Source organism: Crocodylus porosus, unplaced genomic scaffold, assembly GCF_001723895.1.
Source record: "Crocodylus porosus isolate Cpor-Errol unplaced genomic scaffold, CroPor_comp1, whole genome shotgun sequence".
In the NCBI taxonomy this organism is placed as follows: Eukaryota; Metazoa; Chordata; order Crocodylia; family Crocodylidae; genus Crocodylus; species Crocodylus porosus.
In genome coordinates, this window is record NW_017728886.1 from 100,017,187 (window position 1) to 100,041,059 (window position 23,873).

Consider the following 23,873-nt stretch of genomic DNA (forward strand, 5'->3'; position numbering starts at 1 on the left):
AGTTTGGTGCCGCCAAGCCTGTAGGTGTGTTGGGGGTTGCTCATCCTAAGGTGGAGCACTTACATTTCTCAATGTTGAACTTCATCAGGTTCCGATCTGCCCAACTTGCTAGCCTGTCTAGGTTCGCCTGTAACTGTAGCCTATCTTCAAACGTGACCACACTTTCCCATAACTTGGTGTCGTCCATGAACTTGGCCAATGAGCTCTCTACTCTCACATCCAAATTGTTAATAAAGATGTTGAAAAGTACTGAACCAAGCACTGACCCCTGCAAGACACCACTGCCCACTTCTTGCCAGGATGACACAGTTCCATTCACTACAACTCTCTGGGTCCTATCTTGCAGCCAGTTTCTCACCCACCTGATTGTCTCAGAGTTAAGCCCACAATCCTCCAATTTTCTCGTGAGGACATTGTGGGATACTAGATCAAAGGCCTTTTGGAAGTCTAGGTATACAATGTCAACCTTCTCTCTCGTGTCCAGGTGGTGAGTTACCTGGTCATAGAAGGAGATGAGGTTGGTAAAGCAAGACCTGCCCACAAAGAAGCCATGCTGGCTGTCATTCAGAATCTTACCTTCTGCAAGCTTATCGCAGTTAGACTCCTTGATGAACTTTTCTAGGATTTTCCCTAGGATGGAAGTTAGGCTGATTGGCCTATAGTTACCCAGGCCTTCCCTCCTGCCCTTGTGGATGGGCAAACATTCGCCCTCTTCCAGTCATCAGGACTTCTCCAGTGCACCACGAGTTGTGGAAGAGTTTTGCCAGGGGTTCCACAATTACTTCGGCCAGCTCCTTCAGCACTCTCGGATGAAGATCATCCAGTTCTGCTGACTTGTATACGTCTAATTTTATTAATTGGTCATACACCAATTCTATGGCAATAGTAGGAAGGCAATTATTCCTATTATCCTCTACTCTACCTGGCATGGTTTTCCCCTTGGTCCAGTGAAAGGCCGAGGCAAAGTAGTCATTCAGAAGTTCAGCTTTTTCCTGGGTGCTGGTAACCAGCTCTCCTGAGCTGTTGAGCAATGGCCCTATTTGTTTTCCTCCTGTTCCCTATGTACCTAAAAAAGAAGTTCTCTGTACCAAGAAGTCCTCTTCTTGTTGTCCTTGATTCCCATTGCTAACGTAAGCTCAATTGCCACTTTAGCCTGTCTTATCTGTTCCCTGCAAATGCAGACCATCATGGAATAGTCCTCTTTGGGTTCTGCCCCAGCTTCCATTGTTTATAAGCCTCTTTCTTCTTTCTAAAGAGGACCGTGATTTCCCGGTTTAGACAAGAGGGCTTCCCACTCCCTGATCATTAGCAAAGTGAAGATTACAGCTAAGAAACTACATAGAGCAAAACCTAGGAGCAAGCCCACAATCAATACTACTAGCACCAAGAACCAGAGGAAGTACCAAGAGTTTGTGAAAGCTTTTGAACTCAGCATGTTCGGGAAGTCACTACTAGAGAAGTCAGAGGAAATTTGGGAAGGTTTAAGAACTGCAATCTATGCAACAGCTAAAGCTACATTTGGGGAAAAGAGACCAATAAATAAGGACTGATTTAAAGAAAATGCAGAAGAACTCTGTTACCTCTCATCAATATCCAGAACACAGCCTATCTGGAACACAACAAGAAGCCAACAGTGAGCACCAAACAAGACTTTAACATGCAAAAAACAAGGTACGGAGAGTAACCAGACACTCTGCAAATCAGTACGGGACCAAGCTCTACAATGAGATACAGGCAGCCTCAGACATAGGAACCCCTAAAAGTCATGTATGACAGTCTGAAGAAAGCTCTAGGCCCTATTGTCAACAAGGTTGCCCCTCTCAAATGGCTCAGCAGTGAAGCCATTACAAATAGAAACAAGCAGATGTCTTGTTGGGTTGAACACTACTCAGGCCTATAGTCACAAGTAAGGAACATCACCAGCAAATCACTGAACCAAATACCAACTCTACAGATCATGCTAGAGTTAGACATGTAGCCCACTGAAGAGGAGCCAAGCAAGGCCATTGATTCATTATCAAGTGGCAAGGCTCCTGGAAAAGATGTTATCCCAATGGAAAGTCTCAAGTGCAGGAAAGAAAGCCTGTTACCATATCTTCATCAGCTGTTACTCAAAGGCGGGAAAGAGGGTGAGGTACCACAAGACATGCGTGATGCAAACATCATCACTCTATATAAAAATAAAGGAGATAAGGGTGACTGCAACAACTACAGAGGTATCTCACTAAGCATAGCAGGAAAAGCTTTCACAAGGGTCATCATGGTGTGCCTACAGCAGCTGGTGAGTCATGTCTACCCTGAGTCTCAGTGTAGATTTAGGGCTGAAAGATCAACCATAGACATGATATTTTCTTGAGTCAACTTCAAGAAAGTGCAGAGAGCAAAACCAATCATTGGGCATCACCTTTGTGGATCTAACCAAAGCATTTGACACTGTCAGCAGAGCAGGCCTATTTGCAGTTGTAGAAAAGATAGGATGCCCACCAATCCTGTTAAGTCTTATATGTTTCTTCACAATAACTTGAAAGCAACTGTTCGGTTTGATGGGTCCACTTTGGACAACTTTGAAATGAAAAACGGAGTGAAACGAGGATGTGTTCTCTTGCCCCTGTGCTCTTTGGAGTCTTCTTCTTGGTACTCCTGAACTGCGCATTTAAAGATACAGAAGGTAGACATTAACTTCACACAGGCTCAGATGGAAAACTCTTCAACCTGTCGCCACTCAAGGCCAAGATTAAAGTTAGAAAGGTGCTTATCAGGGAGCTTCTATTTGCTGATGATGCTGCCTTATAGTCCACAATTAAGCCCTATTACAAGAACTCATGGATCACCTTTCAAGAGCTTGTCAGGCATTTGTTCCCAGTATCAGCATAAAGGGAAAAGTTGTACTAGGACAAAGAGTTCCACAAGATCCGTCAATCACCCTTAATGAGAACTAGCTAGAAGTAGTCCAAAAGTTCACCTACCTAGGTTCTACAGTGACCACCAACCTTTCACTGGATGAAGAGCTAATGTTCACATCAGAAAGTCTGCTGAAGGTGGTAGCAGCCTAACTAAAAGAGCATGGAACAACTCAAAGCTTACCATCAAGACCAAAATGCTAGTGTACAAAACTTGCGAGCTCAGCACTCTCGTATATGGTGGGGAAACACGGACAGCTTATGCCCATCAAGAGAAAAGGTTAAACAGCTTCCACCTGAGCTGTTTATGCCACATACTCAACATCAAATGGCAAGATAAAGTTACTGACACAGAGGTTCTTCAGAGGGCAAATTTGCCGAGTGTGACAGCTCTACTCAGAGATGACTGCACTGGCTAGGCCAGGAGTTGTCAACCAGGGGTACTTGGAAAGGGACTAGGGGGTATGTGTGGATGGGTGGGGATGGAGCCCCCGCTCCGTGTCTGGCCACTGCCACCTGCCTTTGCTCCACATCTGACCACTGCTACCCCCCCACTTCATGTCTGACCTCTGCCCCCCTCCACCTCCTCCCACGCCCCACCCCACTCCGCCAGAAGTGTACCCAAAAGGGGTAAACTCTTTAAAAAAGGCTAGGCCATCTGAGTAGATTGGAAGATGGACATATACCCAAGGACATGCTGTATGGGGAATTATTGGAGGGAACAAGAACAGCAGGACACCTCAAACTTCGCTATAAAGACACATGCAAGCAAGATTTCTACCTTTTTTTCCCTTTAGGATAGCCTGATTTTGTGCCTTTCCAGTGACATCCTCAAGGCACAAAAGGCATGGCAGATACCTTTGTAGACTAACTAAGATACATATATGGAGCACATGCTTCTGTGAACCTAAGTTCACTCTCATGGACTCTTTTTTTTCTTTCCCCCCCTCAGACTCTCCTTCCAGGGGATTCTGCCTACCAGTTCCCTGAGTTTGTTAAAGTCTGATTTTTCTGGAGTCCCACATAATTATTCTGCTGCTTTCCTTCACATTTGTACATTCTTACATTCCATGCTGTGATATTTATTGTTTTCCTTAGCCTCCGTCCCCTTGTATTATGCTCAGGATTATCAGGCATGCGTTTGACATTGTGGGATCATACGGTGTGCCCCAAATAAGCCCCAAAAGTGTTATCTTCTTGGTCATGTTTAGGAGATGATCTAACCTAATGCCTATCACCTATTTCTATTGTTACAATGATGCAGTGTTTTCTCTCAGTAGCAAGGAGGTTGGACCTGCCCTCCACCTTTTCTTTGACTAACTGTGCTAGTGTTTCTGTTAGGCAGCTGCACTGCTGCTGCCCAATGGGGAACTGGATGGTACTTGTGTGAGGGTCCCTTATGTGGTAAAATATTGTCCGGCTGCCCCTGGATGTCCTGCATACCCTCCTTTTGCCAGCCATAAGGCAGTGGGTAGCTCAGGTGAGTCACCAACAGCTCAACCATGGTGCTCAACCATTGTCACTGCATGATACCAATAGCAATAAAAACTTGATCTGACTTTGATTGAGATCTAGAGGGATGTCATATATCCAGCCTGTTTGTCTGATATAAATGGCTGCCTGCTTTTGCCACAAGTGTTGTAAGTGGGCAAAGCCTGTGTAATGAAAAATGGTTTTTCCACCAAAAGCTGTAACATCTGTAAGTCTCATATATATGCGAACAGAAGTAATCCTGAGAAAAAGAAGTTGAAAAGATTTTCAGTAAACATAATCATTATTACAGATCATGGGACTTGTACAAACCTAAAACTGGAGCAAATTTGTGCTGATTTAATCCTTTCTTTCCAAACAAAGGGGTGTACTTGCTTGAATTCCTGTAACCATTCTGAGGTTTTCTACTTACCATAATCTTTGCTGTATATCTGTGTTTCAGGGGGGAAAAGGTGATACTGGTCCACCAGGCCTGACAGGTTTAAAGGTAGGAAATTCATCTGACTTGAATCATAATTTTGTTATTTTCTCTACATAGTATTGCATGCTCTTTCTGCTTGAAAACACTGGTGGAAACTTTTCTTTCATTTAGAGGATTCCAAGATCAAAGAGAAGGGAGCCGTCTGCAAAACTGGCCGTGTCTACATGAGATGCTGACTGCACAGTTGTTACTGCTTAGTCATTTAGTACAGGTTTCCCTCACTTTGTGCTATACATGTGTTCCTGGAAAACAGCACAAAACTCAAATTCGCATATAACACGTTTTTGGTACAAAAAGGCTCATCACATAAGAGCAAATTTGCACATACAGAACCTGCATAAAGCGAGGGAAACCTGTGCTTGCAAACACAAGTACCAAATGAATGCACAGTAACTGGCATTACTACACATTAGCGTTCCTGAATGGTTTCTTGGTGGTGCTGACTGCGCAGTAGTTCATTATTACTGCACAGTAGCATCGCATCATGCTTTGTGCCACATGAAGCTACTGCGCATGCAATGCCTCATGTAGATGCTGCCACCGAGTTGAATCATAAATGTAAGCAAACTGTGATTTGTTGATGGATACTTCTTTTTAAAAATATTCTGGGTCTAATTCACCACCAGCTTATTTCAATTGTGCATTGGTGTAAGTCCAGTATAATCAAAAGGGTTATAGTGATGTAAACTACATTACAGCAACAGTGAATCTAGCCCTCTGTTTGCTGAACATTTATAAGAATTTTATCACAGCATATGCTTGTTTAATTTAAAAACATGATGCAGTGGGCTGCTGCTTGTTATAAATTCCATCTGCTCTACATATTTTGAGTTCCATCATTTAACCAAGATACCTGTCTACATGATAATTAAAGATAATACATCGATGCAAGGAAAAGTTGCTTTGAGCTGTTTTTATGTCTTCCGGGTGCTGATTTTTTTTTTTTGGCATAAGTTGCATAAAGAAAATGTTCTGCTTTGTTGTCCTAATTTTGCTAATTCATATTCTTTGATGGTAGGACTCACCCTTCTAGCCAAATGGGCTGGATGAAGGGCACAGGACTAGTCTGTAGGCTACGTCCCACCTGTGAGGTTGGCCAGATCCAGAATGGGGTCAGCTCACAGGGTCAGTCCACAGGTTCAATCTAGTGCATCGGCCCAGGCCCACACACTAGATCTGCACCTGTGGGAAGCCCCATGTACCGTATTTGGCCCACAGGCCAGAGGTTGAGTACCACCATTCTACAATGTATGCTCTTGTGGTAAACACATTATAAAAGTACATTTCTAAAGTTTATATCTATTTATCTCTCTCTCTCTCTCTCTCTCTCCCTCTCTCATAAATAGGTAATAACAACACTGTTTAAAAAAGCAAGTTACCATAGTTTGTTTGTAGTTCAATAATAAAAATAAAAAATAATAATTGAAGATACCTGGCCCTCCTAGAGCTAAATCATAGTGAATTCAGGAGCAAATCCTCTTCTGATTTTTGAACAGTCACTAACTGTTCAAAATCAGAAGAGGGCTTGCTCCTCTGTTTATAAGAACTTACTGGAGGTGTCTTGACTGTGTCCTTGGCAGTGCTGGTGGCCTTTCTCAGCATGTCCCACTTCACTACTGTAGTTTCAGGTTGGGTGTATGTGAGTGGGACAGGGCAGGTGGGCCAGCTCAAGAGCAGGTGCCCAGGGTTTCAGTGCAGATGCACAAGGTGTTGTTCAAGTGCTCTGCAGTCAAGCAGAATGATAAAGCCTTGGCCAGTGTTTACTGAACGGTGATAGCTTCAAAAGAGAAATGATGTGTAGCATGTTAAGATTTATTGGTGGTGAATATGAAGAGTGTTAAAAAGGAAAAGTGACCTCACTGTAATATTTGACATTAATTTTAATGATTTTTGCTAAAGCCAGGTCTTTCTTTCTTACTTAAACTAGTAGGAAAGTGAAATTGTTTAGCATTAGCACTATCAAAGTGAATTTGCAGTAAGTGCAGTAATGTGCAAGAGGCATGTTTGATCTGTGTTTGAATGAAAGTCACCTGGTTGTGGGGGTCTCCCAAGGCTTTCTGCTATACTAGCTTTGGAGCTGGTCATAGGGTAAGAGTCACTGATGAAGCAGCACCATGTATCTGCATAGTACCTTGAACACTCAGAGCCAGTTTCTCTTCCAGAAATCCAGTATTCAGGGCTTTCTCTAGGGTATGGCAAATCAGGTCAACTGCCTTGGACCCCGCACTATGGGGGACACCACAGAGCTGGGTGGAACGGCCGCGGTCCCTCCCACAGGGGCCGACCTGGTGATGATGGTTCCACTCCACACTGCAGAAGAAGCATGGAGACCAGCCCCCCTGGGTGCAGTGGAGACCCCAGCCCATGTCCTGCCTTTGCAGGGGTCACACAGGCCCCACACAGTGTTAAGGGGGGCCCTGCATAGGCTGACTTATCCCGGGTGGAGCAGGCATGACCCCTCCCATGGGGCCTGCCTGGTGCTGGTGGCTCTGCCCCACACCACAGAAGACGTGTGGAGAGTCCTCCCACCCCTGGGGGGTGGGGGAGACCCCCACCTGTGCCCTGCCTTTGCAGGGGTGCCATGGGCCCCATGCAGTGCTAAGGGGGCCCCGCACAGGCTGATTTGCCCCAGGCCCTGCACCCCCCTAGGGTCAACCCTGTCAATAATGCACCTACTTCTGTAACACACTATCTTCTAAACCTTAAAGCTGAGTTATAAAAAAGCAGCAAGAAGGGAAAGGACCCCTCATCTTTTGCATTAGCTTTTTTTCAGGGACTCAGGCAGAATGGAATAGAATCATAGTTTCACTTACAAGGTGGAATAATATCTGGCCCTACTAAATAAAATCCTGCATGTATCCTGCAAGCTGTGAAAGGAGACCTGAGCAACTTTCATAAGCTAACGCAGATGGAAGGGAGATCAGGAGAGGTCCTTGAGATCTGTTATTACAGAGGGGCAGGGACATAAACTACTGTCCACAAATAAGATGGAAGGGTAGCACAGGTCTACTAACCCAGAAGGAGCCATGTGGTAGCCTTGCATCCTGGTTCAGGAGGGTTGTGTTTAGATTACCTCCACCAATATCTCTGCATAGTCTGTCCATGCAGACCTCTTTGGGATGTCTAGATATGAAATGTATTTCAGTCACATATGGAAGGAAAACATATGAATTAGGCTTCAGGTTCTTGATCACTCGTAGCTTGCTAAAGCTTTATCACATCTGTAGATGCCATTGTAGAGAAATTTACCTGGTGTGGTTACTTAAAGACAATGGATAAAATATTTGGCTAGGAATGGTATTCTGTTCCCTTTCTAGTCATCTAGGTGTCCAGATTTATGTCTACATGGCATTTCTGGTTGTCTAAGTGCCAAAGAGGACACTTGTGCATCAGACAGATAGAAATTCTATAACTGGATGCATAAGCCTGTTTGCACACATAGTCATTAGGCCTGTGTGAAGCGGCTAGTATTCGCTTCAGATTTGGATTAGGCTGATTTGGGGGACAGTGATTCAATTCGGTGATTTGAATCACTGTCCCAAATCGATTTGGCTGAATCTGATTTAGAGATTTGGCTACTGCTGAATCAGCCAAATCTCTGAATCACACAGGCTCATTCCCCACCCTCTCTTCCAGCTCTGGCAATGGCTGCCCCGCCTGCCCCAGCTCCTGGCGGTTTAAAAAAAAAAAAACCCTGCCAGGGTGCTGCCAGGCAGGGGAGGGAGGAGGCAATCCGTGCTGCCCTCCACTACCCCGTGCCATGTGGGGGACTCTGCATGAGCCCCCTGACGCCTGCCCGCTCCACCAGTCCCCACCCTGGTTGTCCCACCTGACCTGCTCCAGCCCTTTAAGAAAAAAAACAAAAAAATCCCCTGACTCACCAGTTCCTGCCCAGTGGGGCACAATCCCCGCTGCCCCCTACCACGTGATGGGGCTCTTCCATGAGCCCCCCCCCCCAAAGCCCCAAGGCTGCTGAGGGAGCCAGTGAGCCGGGGGGAGGTGGGGTTGTTTTGTATTTTTTTCTTAAAAAGCCAGAGCTGAGCCAGGTGGGCAGCTGCGGGGTGGGGCTGGGAGAGTGGTGGGGTTGGAGGACTCGTGCAGAGCCCTCCATGCAGCACAGGACAGTGGGGTGCAGTGGGAATCACGCCCCCTGACAGGCATCACGCAGTGAGTGGGGGCTTTTATTTAAAGCACTGGGAGCTGGGGCAGGCAGGGTGGGCAGAACAGCCATGGTGGGGCTGGGGAAGCAGGCGGGGTCAGGGGGGTGGGGGAGCAGGCAGTGGATGGGTCCTGGTAGGGTTCCCCCCATGGTCCCCACCTCCTACTTACCAGCTCCAAGTCTGGCTCTAGCTCCCTGCTGCAGGCAGCGGGGACTGCCTAAAGTATTGAAGCTCTTCGAATCTTTTTCAGATCCATTTGGAGAGCTTCGAATCAATTCAGATCTTTTTATTAGTCCTCTGATTTGATTCAGATTTGGAGATTCAGCCACTGAATCAGGCTGAATCTCCTTGAATTGAATCAGCACCTGAAGCTTTGCACAGCCCTAATAGTCATCTATGTGCTCAGACTGGGCATGTGTACTGGCAATAAAAACCAAGGTACCAAAAACAGTTTGTTTTTACTTCAGTAATAAAACAATTGTTGAAGGAATGTGGTCCTCCTAGAGCTTAAACCATGGTGAATTCATATGCATAACAAACTGTCTGTTCAAAATCAGAAGAGGTCTTCAGGGAAGAGAAGGAGCCCTTTGTCCCCTAAAATGCTCAGTGGTTTAGTTTCCTGCCTGCAAAGCCAGAGGACCTTGGTTCCAGGTTTTCCCCATCATGTAGAGAGTGTTTCTAATTTCCCAGCCCAGCACTAGAACCACCACACCATAGGTCAAACATCAGCTGGCTCCAGGGAGTCTGCATCCTATTGACTTTTGAAAGTAAGATTTAGGTGCTTTACAATTTTTACTCTCCATTATAAAAGTTCTAATTTCTTCTTCTATAACATACTCTGCAGATGGCAGAGAAAACCTGAGATGACACTAAGGTAGAGAATCCTTTCCTAATGAAGCAGAAACATCAATTCTGTTCATATTATTGCTGCCTTAAAAGAGAAGTCAGGATTTTAAATTTTGTAAACTATTACTCATAAATTCCTATGTAGCTTAAAGAATCCAGAATAACAACTGCACCTAGGGACAGTGTTTGCTGATTCTCTTTTAGAAAGCTGGAGCATTTTATTGTAAATGTTCAAAAATGCCTTCTAGAAACAAAACTAAGTTGAATCAACACAGCCACTTGGAGCAGTACATCTTGCTGGAGGACTTGCACTGCAGTTCCTTTGTGTTCCTTCAAAACACTGCAGCCAAACATAAGTTCGGTCTTTGTATATCTCTTGTTTTCATCGCTAGTAATTAGTAGATCTTTTAAAACCCATTTTTCTGTGAGTAAACCATGTCATGTTTGGTAACTGTGATTTTTAAAAGTTTCCCATGGAGTAACTGATCAACTTTCAAGAAATCAGATAGGCTAATATATCTGCTGCATTAAACTAGATTTAATGCAATATATGGTGAAAAATGGAAAATGTGATTCTGCTTTGACAGGGAATACAAGGTGCAAGTGGAAAACCTGGATTTCCTGGTGTTTCTGGACGCCCTGGAGATGAAGTGAGTGGTGCTACCGTGCTTGTTCTGTGTGCAATGAAATGCCCAGTCTTTGGTCCAGAGGCCACCAGTGAGCCCCAGAGCACTTACCATTGGTTTAGGGGAAAGTGTCTGGTCACATTGCACTAGCTTTCGTTCATTTTGCTAATTATTACATCCCAGAAGAGAAGCTAAGCACTTCCCTCATATTGCTTTGCCATGTAAATGGCAGTTGCCACAGTGATAGTATTCAATAAGCCAGGGGTGGCCAATCTGCAGCATGTGTGCAACAAGTGACACAGGTATCCTGTGTGTGTGACATGTGGCAGACTGGGGAGGGGACAGGCAACACAGCAGCAGGCAGGGCAGGAAGCAGAAATCAGAGCAGCAGACTGGAAAGGGAACACAGGACAGAGAGCAGATAACAGAGCAGCAAACAGGGCAGAAGAAGGGAATCAGAGTAGCACTTGGGGCAGGTGCATGGCTTATATGTGACACACCTACCAAAACCATTGGCCCTCACTGCAATGAGCAATAAGAAGAAAATTCTCCACAACTTAATTTGGAATTCTGAATCTACAATTCACTCTACAAAGAAATTTGGGATTTCCTGATGTAAATGAAATATTTAACACTCAGACTCAAACCTCCTGGTAAGTGCCAACTTCTACAGAAACCTGTTAGCACCATTATTTTTAAGAATATCAAATGTAAATGAATAATTAATCTCCTCCAGATTGAAACTTGGCACAGGAGCTCTCTGCCTGTGAACGCTCTTTTGGTTTGTACATGTTTTGAAATAAATTGCCATTTTTAATTAGAAGTGGAGAAAAAAAATAGGAGCCGACAGATATTTAGAGGCTTTTATGTGGATTTTTTACTTAATTACCCCAGAGGATTATGTGAACTGTTGCAGATCAGTTGCCAATAGTTCTTTTAGCCCAAGGATGCTCATTGTCTGGCCCGTGGGCCATATATGGCCTGCGGAGCCTTGGAACCTGGCCCACAGGGCTCCCCACAGGCTGGGAAATTTGCTGGGTCCACTGGCCAGATCCAGCCTACAGAGTAACTACCCATCTGGCCCTCCAGCCTAAAAAGGTTGATCACCACTATGTTAGCCCTTTGTCACGTTATAACAATGCCAAATGTGTACTGGTCAATATGCAAACAAAATAAATAAAAGCAATTGCAAACTTTAAAAAATATATATCCATTTAGAGCCTGATCCAAACCCACTTAAGTTGTCAGAATCTTCCATGCATTTCTGTGGGCTCGTGAACATTGTTCGTTGTGCATTTGGAGGCAAGCGAGGATATTTTCTGTTTTCTTTTTCAATGATTACTTAATTATTTTACTTACTTAAAAGCTTTAAATTTACTTTACTTACTTAAAAGCTACTTTTTTATTGTGTGCAGGGTCCAAAAGGGGAAAAAGGAGACACAGGACCCAAGGTAAGATGGGATGGAGTTTCATGTTACTGGGGTGTAGGTTGCAGTTGTGCAGGGGTGTAGGTGTTGGTCTAAGGACATAGGGAGACAGGGTTCTTTGGGTAAATTCAATATCTTTTATTAGACCAACTCAAATAGTTGGAAAAAATCTTCTTTGCAAGAAGAAAAGAAGAAGTTTTCCAACTATCTGAGTTGGTCTAATAAAAGAGATCAGATTTACCCAAAGGACCTTATCTGCCTATGTTACTAGCTATCTATTTGTGTTTAACTAATGGTCTTTCCATCTATAACCCGGTGGATATAGGGTGAGCCAGGACAGGATGGTGCCAGTATTGTGGGACCGCCAGGTTTACCAGGACCACCAGGACCAATCATAGCAATTCCAGAGGTAAGTATCTTCATGAAGTGGAAAGGTCATAAAAGGCATTTGGTACCACAGAGCAGTTAAGGTGCCTGTTCTGGTGCTATCTGCCTGCCCCAAAAAGATAAAAATCTATGCGCCATATAGCTATAGTTATAGTATAATCAGGACAAAAATGGTCTTTTAAAGAATGAAAAATACAGAAATAAGCATAGACTTTAACAATATTGGGGAGGCGGCGGAAAGTGGAGGGGAATGTTGATTGATTTGGTTCTGCTTGAGCCATCAAAGTTGAAGAAGAACTAAGAAAAAGAAGCAACACAAGAAGTTTGATGAGTTGGGTAACCTGTGACCTGGCAGTACACAGAAGAACATTGCAGCTTTGACTGGACTTCAGTGTGCAGTCTGTCATACAAACCAGAAGACTAGCCCTATTACCAAGGCAGCATCTGCCTGCATCAAAGTGCATGCTGCTAGAAGATGATACAAAGAACTGCACATCTTTTAGCAACACATACACTTGCTGTAGGGTTTTATTTTGTATGTTAGCCTTTCTGTTTATGAATAGTATGAATACAAACAAAGGAGCTGGAAGGTTTGGACACATCAAACTTCAATCTAAATTTAAAAAACCCTGTGCATTCAATTTGATATGATATTTGGAACTGGGATTGGAGTGTTCCTGTAGCTGTGAAAAGAAAAGCAAGCTTCTCAGGTCCTCAAAAGCTTATCTAGCATCTCTCCCAGTTGATTCATTTAAGATATGACCAGAAAATCTATGATTCTATGAAATCATAGAAATCTGTGATCATTTGTATTGAGAACTGAAGGAGCTGTGTATGGCCACAGACAATTCATTCACTCATGACAGCCTAACACAGTTGGCATTCTTCTTAGGATAGGATGTTGGATAGATATCTTCAGCCTGAAAAAGCTTGTCATCCCAGGATGGCACAGCCTCGGAGCCAAACAATTTTAATTGTAGGAGCTAGGCCAGGGACAGGCAAAATACGATCTTTGGGCCAGATCTGGCCCTCCAAACCATTCTATCTAGCCTGCAGGGCCCCTCCAAAAAACAATTACCAATTATCCAGCCTGCAGTTGCCTCTCTGAAAACCAGTGGGAGGCATGGACTTTCAGAGGTCAAGGACTTGGAGGGCTCTGTGCCTCCACCTCTGTGATGCTCCCGGTATTCCAGTTGGGAGCCCCATGTGGAGGCATCAAGCGTGATGGTGGGTGACTGGACAGCTGGTGGGTGGGGAGGGGAGCTCCTGCCTGCAGTGCCAGGAGCTGAACATGGCGGCAGGGAGCCTGCTCAGCCTTATGACGTACATGTGTGTGGGTGGATATGGGGAGTGTGTGTTGGTAGGTGTGGGATTCATGGAGGTATATGTGTGTGGGGGTGGGTTTGTGGGTGGGTGTGAATAGGAGATTTGTGGGGGGGTGTGGGCCCTCTGTCCCTCAGTGGCACACAGCCCCTGCTGCCAACAGCAGCAGGCAGCAGGTCCTTGTGGCACTCATAGTGCACGGTAGTCAGAGCTCCCCTGGCAGAATGTGGCTCTGGCTAAGTTCCAGGGGCTGCAGATGGTGACACAGAGCAGCCTAGCTCAGCCCAGCAGCACACGCTTCTGGCTGCAGTGGCGGGAGCCCTGTGTAGTGGCCAGAGCCTGCCCAGCCTGATGGCATGTGGACCAGGAGCTACAGGGAGTGGTGCACCTTCAGGCCAGGTGGGTTCCATGCTGCCACATGTGGCTTCCCACTGGAGTACTGGAAGCCCCACATGAAAGCATAGAGCTGGCCCAGCTCGGCCGGGCCTGCTGTCATGTGGCTCCTACCTGTAGTGCAAGCCCCATGTGCTGACACAGAGCCAGCTTGGTTTTAGGTTGAAGGCATGTGCCAGAGGGCTGGGCTGGCTCCATGCCACCACGTGCAGCCCCCGGGACTCACTTGGAGCTGCACACCACTGGGAAGATCAGCCAGTTACAGGCCATGAACACTCTAAGGGCTCTCCAGCTTCTCCTGCTGCTGCTGTCACCAACGGTAGGGACTGTGTGCCATGGGGTAGGGGAGGGCCGTGTGATGACGGGCTGCACAACCCTCCACAAACCCCACATCCACACAAACCCCCCCACTCATCCACACACACTCCCTCCCCCCCACAGATCCCCCACAATTCCCACCTGCACGCATACCCACCCACAAACCCTATGTCCCTTACAAACCCCACACCCATACCCCCCCATACACGCTCACAAACCCTACATACCTCCACAAACCCCACACCCGCCCACACACACACTCCTTTCTTTTTCTATTTCTCTGAGTTACCAAGCCGCAGTCTTCCCTGATCTGCTCCATGCAAAAGAAACTTCTCTTAGTTCATTGTCAAAATGTGCAAATATGAAGTACCTTTGGCTGTTCTGCTCTGAGGGGTTTTATGAGCTCTTCAGGTCATTTTGAAGAGTCAGTAAATCATATTTGTCTTTGCTGGCTTGTTTGCACGTTTTACTTTTTCACAGAACAGCTATAAGTAGGTGCTGTACAGAAATCTTTTTCTTTTTCCTTGAGAAAACTGAATAGAAATAAGGGAAAGCAAGTAATATAATTTCATTTGCTTTCACTAAATTCCCATTTTTAATATACAAGATATGATAGGAATATCTGGAAATATTCTGATTTCTGACATATGAAGTAAATGTATGTAATTTTGTATCATTTGTTTGCTTTCTGCAATTCTGCCATCAGTATTTAATGGCTTTTGGATGGGAAGCTGAAAAATCTATGTATAGTGTGCAGAAATCCATTTAGCTAGCTATGCTAATAGTACTGTTTCTTCTTCAGTATATCAATAAAATAATGGCAGGAGGCAGGGTAGGATAGCATTTTAGATACTAAACTGATTCAGAGAGCCTGTGTAGGCAACAGCCTAGTCTTTCAGATGCTACCCCTCTCAATGAAAAGAATGTAAAGTATAGATATATTGCCATGTTTTGGCCAGGTTTTTTTCTGTCTAGCATTTTGTCTCTCATAAAGCTGCATGAAATTCCAAGCAGTTATGTTGCTATATCATTACTGGTAAAGCTCCTAAAAACAAAAATTAAGGCAAATAACTATTCTTGGACAGAGTGAAGGGCCAGGAGCCCGCTCTCATTTTTATATATTGTAGCATTGCTTAAAATGGTGCTTTCCTAACCCACAGCTTTGGTTTGTATTTGAAGTTTAAGTTTATTTACGCAGTATACAATGGATGGTCAAAATATACAATTTCTGGTCAAAAGCTTGTTGAGGGCAATAGGAGTCTCTCCTTTGATTTGGGTTGGGTCCAGAATGAATGGTAAAATGCACAGTAAATCCATATTCAAAGGAATGTACAAATGCAGAGCTCTGGAATTCTGCCATCAGCTACAGATAGAGCAGAGCATTGCAACAGCAAAATGCTTTTATTACAGCCATACAGAACCTAGAGCTTGGAAGTAGTATGATCCCACTCCACCAAGATTCATGCTGCAGAAAATGTACAAATGATCTGCCCCTGCTCCTGTTTCAGGTGATGAATCCTGCCCTAGGGACCTAAACAGGGGTCTGCATATCTGCACACAGATTTCAGTATTAGCATAACTAAAAGTGGCTAAAGTAGGGCATTAGCTTTAGCTAACTTAAAGAGAATGCCAGAATGGTGGCTCCCTGGGGAGTTGTAATTGCAGTGGCAGCACCATGTTGCAGCAGTAGCAGCTGGATGTAAGGACACTGTGCTGCTCTAGCAGCTGCTGCTTCAGCAGCAGCAACAGCTGGTGGAGGGGGAGGGGAGTGCAAACATTAAACTGGCAGGAAAAGCTGGAGTCTTCTCTAAAGCAGGTAAGACTGGCAGCCCATTCTGCTCTTTGGTAGAGTTTTGCCCAGGACACAGAACTTGTTAGTTATACCCCTGGATTTCAGCTTCTAATTTTTGACATTCAAGTTTCAGAATATTGTGGCAAATGAAGGAAGGAGCCATGTAATGGCATCCAGAAAAAAAATAAGAACTTTCTTTGATTCAGAATGCTTGGAATGGAATTAACTGGAAATGTGCCTTCTTCATTTTATGCATCAAAGCTGAGTTGAGAGAGATGATCAATGGTGTCCTACTACAAGCAAGTCTTTCTGTTGTTGTTCCCTCCTGGAAGTATCCATTTTGTAAACACTTGTATATTTGCAAGCCACAGGCAAAGGAGGATGGTTCCATGTTTTATTGGTATGATGCTAGATACATTGTACCTTATTGCATTAATGGGGCTCACATTTTCCCCAATATTCTGGTGGCAGCATACTTCAGTACCAAATGCACTATGAGGATAAGGACTTATCTTGCACCCATCCAATAGGAGACTGAATTTAGTAGGAGTACAACACACACACATGCACAATTGGATACTGGCATGGGCAGAATGACTTGTCCAATAAAACAGACAGATTTAAGCCTGTAAGGGTGTCAATACAAGCAGTGCTGAGATCAGCAGGAACTAAATTGTTGTGCAACAAGTGAGGCTATCAGTATGGAAGTAAAAGAGACTAACCAGTTGTTGAACACGGAAGAAGGATGAGTGTTTTAGGAGATGTATGCATATAGTTAATGAAAGCCAAACTCTCACCATTTTGCCATACAGTATGGCAAAATAGGGGCCTGGAGGATAGGCCCTATGAAGAGAAACTTTGGGAAATGTGTCTGTTCAGTCTGAATAAGAGAAGACTCAGAGGTGACTTGATAGCCTCCTACTCACCCTACCAGGGGTGAGCATCAAGATCAAGGGGAGCAACTTTTCAGGAAGGCTCCTCAAGGGAGGATGAGGACCAATGGGCACAAGCTAATAGAGGGAAAATTTAGGCTGGACATAAGGAAATTGTTTTTTCTGTAAGGCTTACCAGAATCTGGAACACACTCCCAGCTGAGGTGGTGCAGTCGCCATCCTTGGAGGTGTTTAAGATGAGGCTAGATATGCACCTTGTTGAGCTCGTTTGACCCCAGTAATTTCTTACCCATGGCAGGGGAGTGGACTTGATGATCTTGCGGGTCCCTTCCAGTCTTTCAATTCTATCATTCTATAGCTGTGTTTTGTGATAGTGGGGGTTAGCTTTTTTGGCAGGCATGCAACAAATAATCTCTGGACATTTTGCTGCTTAATCTGCTGCCCTCTGTTCTGTTCCTAGCCCTGTGTTTCCCTTATTATGTCTGATGCTCTGCTTTCTAGTTCCTGCCCTATCTGCTGCTATAATGCCTGTCCCCTCCCAAGTCTGCTGCATGCCACATAGAAAGGCTGTGGGTGCTGCAAGTTGGCCACCCCTGTTATATAAAATGGGGAAAACTGTTTAAAGCAGAAAACAACAGTGATTAAAAAACAAAATGAAATATGAAGTATGGCATCATGACCTTGGTTCTACAATGAGATGCGTGCAAGTCAGATGCTGGCATGCTCACAGAATCCTTTTGAAGCACTGGCATCTAAATCATTTATTTTGATCTTCATTCTGCTAAGGAAAAATGATCTCAGGTCACACCCTGTTTATATATTAGTTTCCTCATTTGCAAAACTAAGATTCATACCTCAGGGAAGGAATTATGAGACTCAGCTCATTGAAGTTTGTAAAGCACTCTAAGGTCATTTCACATAAAGCCTAGTAAAAGTGCCAAGTAATATCATTCCAGGCACACAATAGAAAAATAAAAATCCAAGGAGAGTTTCTAATAGGCTGTTCTGTATTTTCGGTCCATACAGTTATAATAGGATGTTTTGAGCTTGCCTGTGTATATCTAGAATTCATGTCTCTTCCAGAGAACCAATTTAATATTTCACATAACTTGTTCTTTATCCACATTTTTAGCTACTACTGAACAATACAGATGGAATTTTTAACTTTACTGGAATTGAAAGACTTCTTGGGCCTCCAGTGAGTATATTCTGCTTTATTAAATGCTCAGAGTTGTTTCATATTTCAACATTTCTTTTTAGGCACCATCTAGTGTTCCCAGTTCCTCAAAGATTCACATATGGTCTCTATTAACTTCAGTGGAAGATACACAGGGGTATCTCAGAACAGAATTGGATCCTGTGTTGGTGTAAATGAATTTCCCTGCATTTATTTAAAATAGGCTCTAGGGCAGGAGATTAGAGCTGGACAAGTTGTAAAACCAAACTGCAGGTGCCTGCCTAACCTGAGATTGGAGAAATAGTGCAAAAAAGAAATAAGTGGCCTAAACAGCCACAGCTCTCACCCATTTCAAGGACCAAATCTTTCTATTTTTAAAATTCAACAATGTTAAGGTACATTTTTTCACTTGTAAGCAGAAATGCTGAACCAGTCTAAATGAGATTGTTCGCTTGGCATTTGTAGTTGGGGGTGAAAAATTAGCTTACACAAGAGCTTTTCACCTTGGGATTTTACATTTGGTGTTACAGCCAGGATGTTGGGATAGTTCAATTAAACACATGAAATTTTGGATGTTTCCTGGTACTAAACTAAACCTCTAGCTTGACGCAAGATTCATCTAGGTGTTCTGGCAGCTCAGTACAATTCCATCTATGCAAAGCAAAGCAAAATTGGTCTTGAGGTTAGTTTTGAGGTTTGGCCCTTGCAATCTTTTGGCCCAGTAACCAAACATACTGTTTCATATCTAACTCAAATTGGCTATATCGTATGTATTTGTTTTCTTATATACTTCTATTCATTTCAAATGCTTGAATCCATAATACAAGTGGACACAATTATACCCTGATGTACTTCCATTCTATTCCCATTTAAAATTGGAAGAAGCTAAATGTGTATATTGGATGGCACAATTTAACTTCATGTAATTAGGAACCTACCTACTTTGTGGGTGTGCAAATTTTGTGGAAACTGTGAAATTCAGGATTGTCCACAAAATCAGCAATAAAAAAAATTAGTAAAAATAAATTGCAGGCTCCACAGTGGGAGCCAGCAGTCCTCGTTGCTTTAAGGGAAAGATGCTGGGTAGTAGGGTGGCACAAAGGGCAGCAGATAAGATGGCTGCTGCCCCCTTGTTCCTTTTCCCCCTGCCTGGGCCACTCCACCAATCAGTGCCAGGGGGTGGGGCCTCACAAAGGGGAAGGTAGCAGTCAAGATAGCTTCTGCCCCCGTGTCCCTCCTCCCTCCTGGGGCTGCTCTGCCAGTCAGTGCCAAGGGATGGGGCTGCCATGAAATGACCACAGAATTAGAACTTTACGCTGTGATCAACCCACAAAACATGGTAATTCTCCACATGATTTAGACAGACCCTTACACATAACTGTAGTTTGGTTGATGTTTTTATCATAAGAATTATATAAAATATATACTTTTTCAATCCTTCAATAAATTTGTGAAAATAACATTAGACTTGATTATCATTTTCATTCCAGTATCTCTGTAGCTATCTTAATATTTTATGCTATCAGCCATCACAACAGTAATGGAGTACCTACCATGTGAGATCGTTAGCAAGCATAAGGTCCCTAATGTACTATTCAGAGTCACTGACATTTCTCCCTCTGAAATAAAAGCTGTACTTCAAGTAGAGTTTATGATTTAGATCTTTTTTTTTAAAGAAACAAATTTGTTCATTTTTGCTCCTGTGGGAGAAAGGAAAGAGGCAGCGGCTAGGGGTTGGTTGGTAGTAGGAAAGTGTCTTTGTTGGGTGTCATTCATTGCTGGAAAAAATTTCAGAGAAGAAAGTTTTGAAGAGCTGTCTAAAGATGGTCAGACACCGGACCTCCTTGGGAAGTCTATACTATACTAGACCCCCTTGACCAAAAATGGACTTGATGTGCAAATGGCACTTTAAGTCATAAGAAGGCAAGCCACTGTGCATCAACTGGTGCCTGTACAACATTTGGTGAAGAAGTCTCTATTCTCATTAGAGGAGAGTTCAAGGTTTCTAATTTTCTATTGCTCATATGAAACAAATTTATTTTTGAAGTCGTGTTGCCAGTGGCCTCAGGCTTTTGCAGTGTGACTTTGAGATGCTAACTAATGTATGAGAGTCTGAAGTTCCCAGGCAAAATCTTTTGGACAAGACCAATTACAGAAAGATAATTTAAAATAGATGACTTTCCTAAATTTAATATACTTGGTCAGCCTTTTAGGAAAAGATAGTACAAGACTGCTGAGGGAGAGCTGAAAAGAGTAGAGGAAAAGATGTTAAAGGGAAAGAAAATTTATGTTTATAGAATCACATTAGAAAAATTTCTCTAATCTGAACAAAATTGTACCTTATATACTTTTTCCTTTGTGTTTTGGTGATTGATATTTTACTTTCTTTATCTATGTTTTAAATACAGGTTTAAAAAAAACCTTTAACACAAGGGGCGAAATTTGGTCCACATTAAAAACAGACTAAATCTTAATTGTCTCTTTGAGACTGGAAAGTTCTGTTTCAAAAGTTGTTCCTGCAACCTTCCTTATAAGCTGTGCATTGGAATCTGCCAGACTTTTCCATCTCCATCTCCATCTCCTCCAGGTGCTCTTTTTACAGTACCTCTGTGTGGAACTCAGCAATTCTGAAAGCATTTCTGCTAGACTAACTGCTGTTTAGCATGTCCCCCACCATGTTCTGCACCAAAAAGTTGAGTAGTGCAGATAGTCCTAATTCAATTAACCCTACCTGTGTATGTCTACACAAGACACTTTACTAATTACTGTGCAGTAACTGTCTGCATCTCCATATGAAGATGCTTACTGCACAGTAATTGGCTCTAATTGTAAGTAAATTTGCTACCAGAAAATTCAAGTAGCAAATTTATTTGCAAGTTGGTACTGAGCAGTAGTGCACACATAGACACCGGACCAGAAGCAAATGTGCTCCTGGGCAGCAGGGCGTGGGAGATTGCTTCCTGCCTCTGAGAACTACCTGCTGTCGGGGAGGGCTCCACCACTGGAGTCGGTGTGGGGACAATGTCCCCCTGCCCCGGCAGCAGAGAGCACCCAAAACAGGTTCGTGATCATGAGACTGGCTTATGAGAATTTTATAAGGATCTCCCAACCCAACTTAGCAACTCCAGGATTCAGGCTGGGAGATAAGGATTTCCCAGTGCTAACCCCATGATTGCAGAGCTGGAACAGGGAGAGAAGGATCTCCCCACCTGAGTCCCACAATCATGGGGTTTGGGTTGGAAGATGAGGATCTCCCCACCTGGCCCCGTACCTGCAGAGCTGGCACTGGAAGGGAAGGGTCTCCCAGCCCAGGCCCTGTGATTGTGGAGTGGAGGCTGAAGCTCCCTGCTGCCAGGGCAGGGAAACATTGTCCTTGCCCAGGCTTTGGTGGCAGAGCCTGGCCCAGCAGCAGGCAGCTCCCAGGGGCAGGGAGCAATGTCTCAGCTTCCACCAGGAGACAGAGGAATATCCAGGCTGCTGCAGGGGCCTCTTGCAGTATCACAGGGAGTGGGAAGAGTCTGCTGCTAGGAGCAGCACAGATACTTTGCATCCCTGCACAAGTAAACACAAGCCCAGGAGACTTTACTCTGCTGTAGGTTCAGTGCCACAGCAATGAAGTTTGGTGCCCAGGGCAAAGCCTGCCCTTGCCCTGTGCACAGATCTGAGGGGCACATGTCCCCCCATGCTTGCCCAGGAGTGCACAGTGGCAGGAGCCACTCTGCCTCCATTGTCATGCCTCCCCAAATGAGCCACTTATGACACCATCCTGCACCTCACCCTGGCAGCGCCTGTTTGTGCCCCTTCACTTCAGTGCCCAGGGCAGTCTCCCTGTTTGTCCTCCCTCCCCTCCCCTACTTGCTACAGCACTGAGTAGGTTACTCAAAAGTAAATTGCATGTGTAGACACACCCTGTTTTATTTTAGTTAAATAACTACAGCAGGCAACATGGTGGGCTGCAAAGAAAACAAACAGACCCCTCACACCTCCCACAACTGGGAAGGAAAACCAGCTGCGGCAGGGATAAGCTGCCAGCATCAGCACAACTAGAATGGCAGAACTGACCGATCTGATCCAAGCTGGACAGTTAAGATTACTTTTTCGTACATAGAATAGCTGCACATTCTTAAATCTGCTGTCTTGGGGATGGCAAGAGGGAGTAGGAAGGTAATAGTATGTTATCCATACCTCAGAATTACAATTCAGAATCCAAAGGACTCTCAGGACAGAATTACATATCACCTAGTGGACAACACAAACTGTAGCTTGAAACCAATACTAAATTATAATGCTATTGTAGGGCTCTGTTACCCTGCTCTGGAAACATGAGTGCCTCCATTATTGGAATAGGTTCTCCTTCCAAAGACATGCAAATATCTGGATATTCCTATGATAAGGTGGCTCAGAGTTAGGGTTAGTTCTGTGCCACCTTTTGGGCATCTAAGTGGACTTAGGTGCCTAAATATGATTCTGTTACACCATGTTCAAGTCTTTAAACATCTATTAATACATCTACTTTTGTAGATCTTACCCTTAAGATTAAGTCACAAAAAAACAGGAGCAGGACCAACCCATCTACTGTATTAACAGTTTTTCAGGAAGTCAAACTGGATGGAATAGAATTGCACTTAGGAGCCAGTGGGTGTGTCTCCTAAAACACAAGATATTTACTGTAGAGATGGCTAATAAAGTATCAGCATCTACGCATGCAGTACTATTAGGCTGGAATAAACTAATTAACTCTGCCATAGGATAGTATTGCCCAACACAAATACTATCTTATGGCAGAGTTATTTATTCCACCACTACGTATGTGTAAACACTGCGCCTGGGAGCAATAAACTTCAACACAAGTTGCGCTGAACTTTTATGTCAAATGAATTTCATGCATAGATATGCCCTGTGTCTACTTACATGCTTAATAGGTGGGATAAAATCTGGCCCTTAATCTCAAGCAGCACTTCAGCCATGCACAATGTACAACAGAATCTGGGCCTCACTACGCTCGATGCAGCAACACTGATCTATGGGCTGCCTGCCATAGATCAGGCAGGACTTGCTGGACTCCTTAGCAAAGGGATTAAAGGAGGCAGAATTAAGGTTACGTATGTGTGCAGTGTGAGAAATATCACCTTAACTCAGCATTTCTCTGTTTCTTGTCCTCTTGCAAAACATTATAGTTTACTTCCCAAAACTCTAGTGCTGGGAATGTAAAGGGCTTTCAAAATTAATACAACCTTAATAGAGTGAACTTGGTTTATGGAACATGCACAATCCATTTTGCAAGTATATAACATGTATTTATGCGAGTATTTTTGTATTTTCCAGGGGCCAGATGGCAAGCCCGGTCTACCAGGATTTCCTGTAAGCACTGTGTTTTCAGGTTTTAAGTCAGTTATTAATTATGTAAATGAGCTAATTAATGTTTTAAAATGTGGCATTGTACAAAATTTGTTCAAATCCTGACAAATACTGAAACCTCATAAATGTCAAGTGGGAAAATGTAAGTTAGATAAAAATAGATAGAATGTTACAGTTACTGTAGTAATGAACACTTGCTAAGGAAGGTTTTAAAAGATGCAGTAACCATTTTGGAACAGGAATATCTTGACATTTGTACCTAACACTTAGATTAAATTTAATTCAAACTATATTTCAAATC

The 23,873-nt window shown here is 43.8% G+C and overlaps 1 protein-coding gene across 1 annotated transcript in view; it reads left to right on the forward strand.

The window, feature by feature from the left end:
• COL15A1 (collagen type XV alpha 1 chain) overlaps positions 1–23,873 on the forward strand; it is a 175,735-nt gene that overhangs the window by 95,778 nt on the left and 56,084 nt on the right. Inside the window, exons 13-18 of the mRNA XM_019536236.1 lie at positions 4,834–4,878; positions 10,466–10,528; positions 11,920–11,955; positions 12,257–12,340; positions 18,170–18,235; positions 23,540–23,575. Of these exons, the coding sequence (XP_019391781.1) occupies positions 4,834–4,878; positions 10,466–10,528; positions 11,920–11,955; positions 12,257–12,340; positions 18,170–18,235; positions 23,540–23,575 (330 nt within the window). The remainder of the gene's footprint in view (positions 1–4,833; positions 4,879–10,465; positions 10,529–11,919; positions 11,956–12,256; positions 12,341–18,169; positions 18,236–23,539; positions 23,576–23,873) is intronic.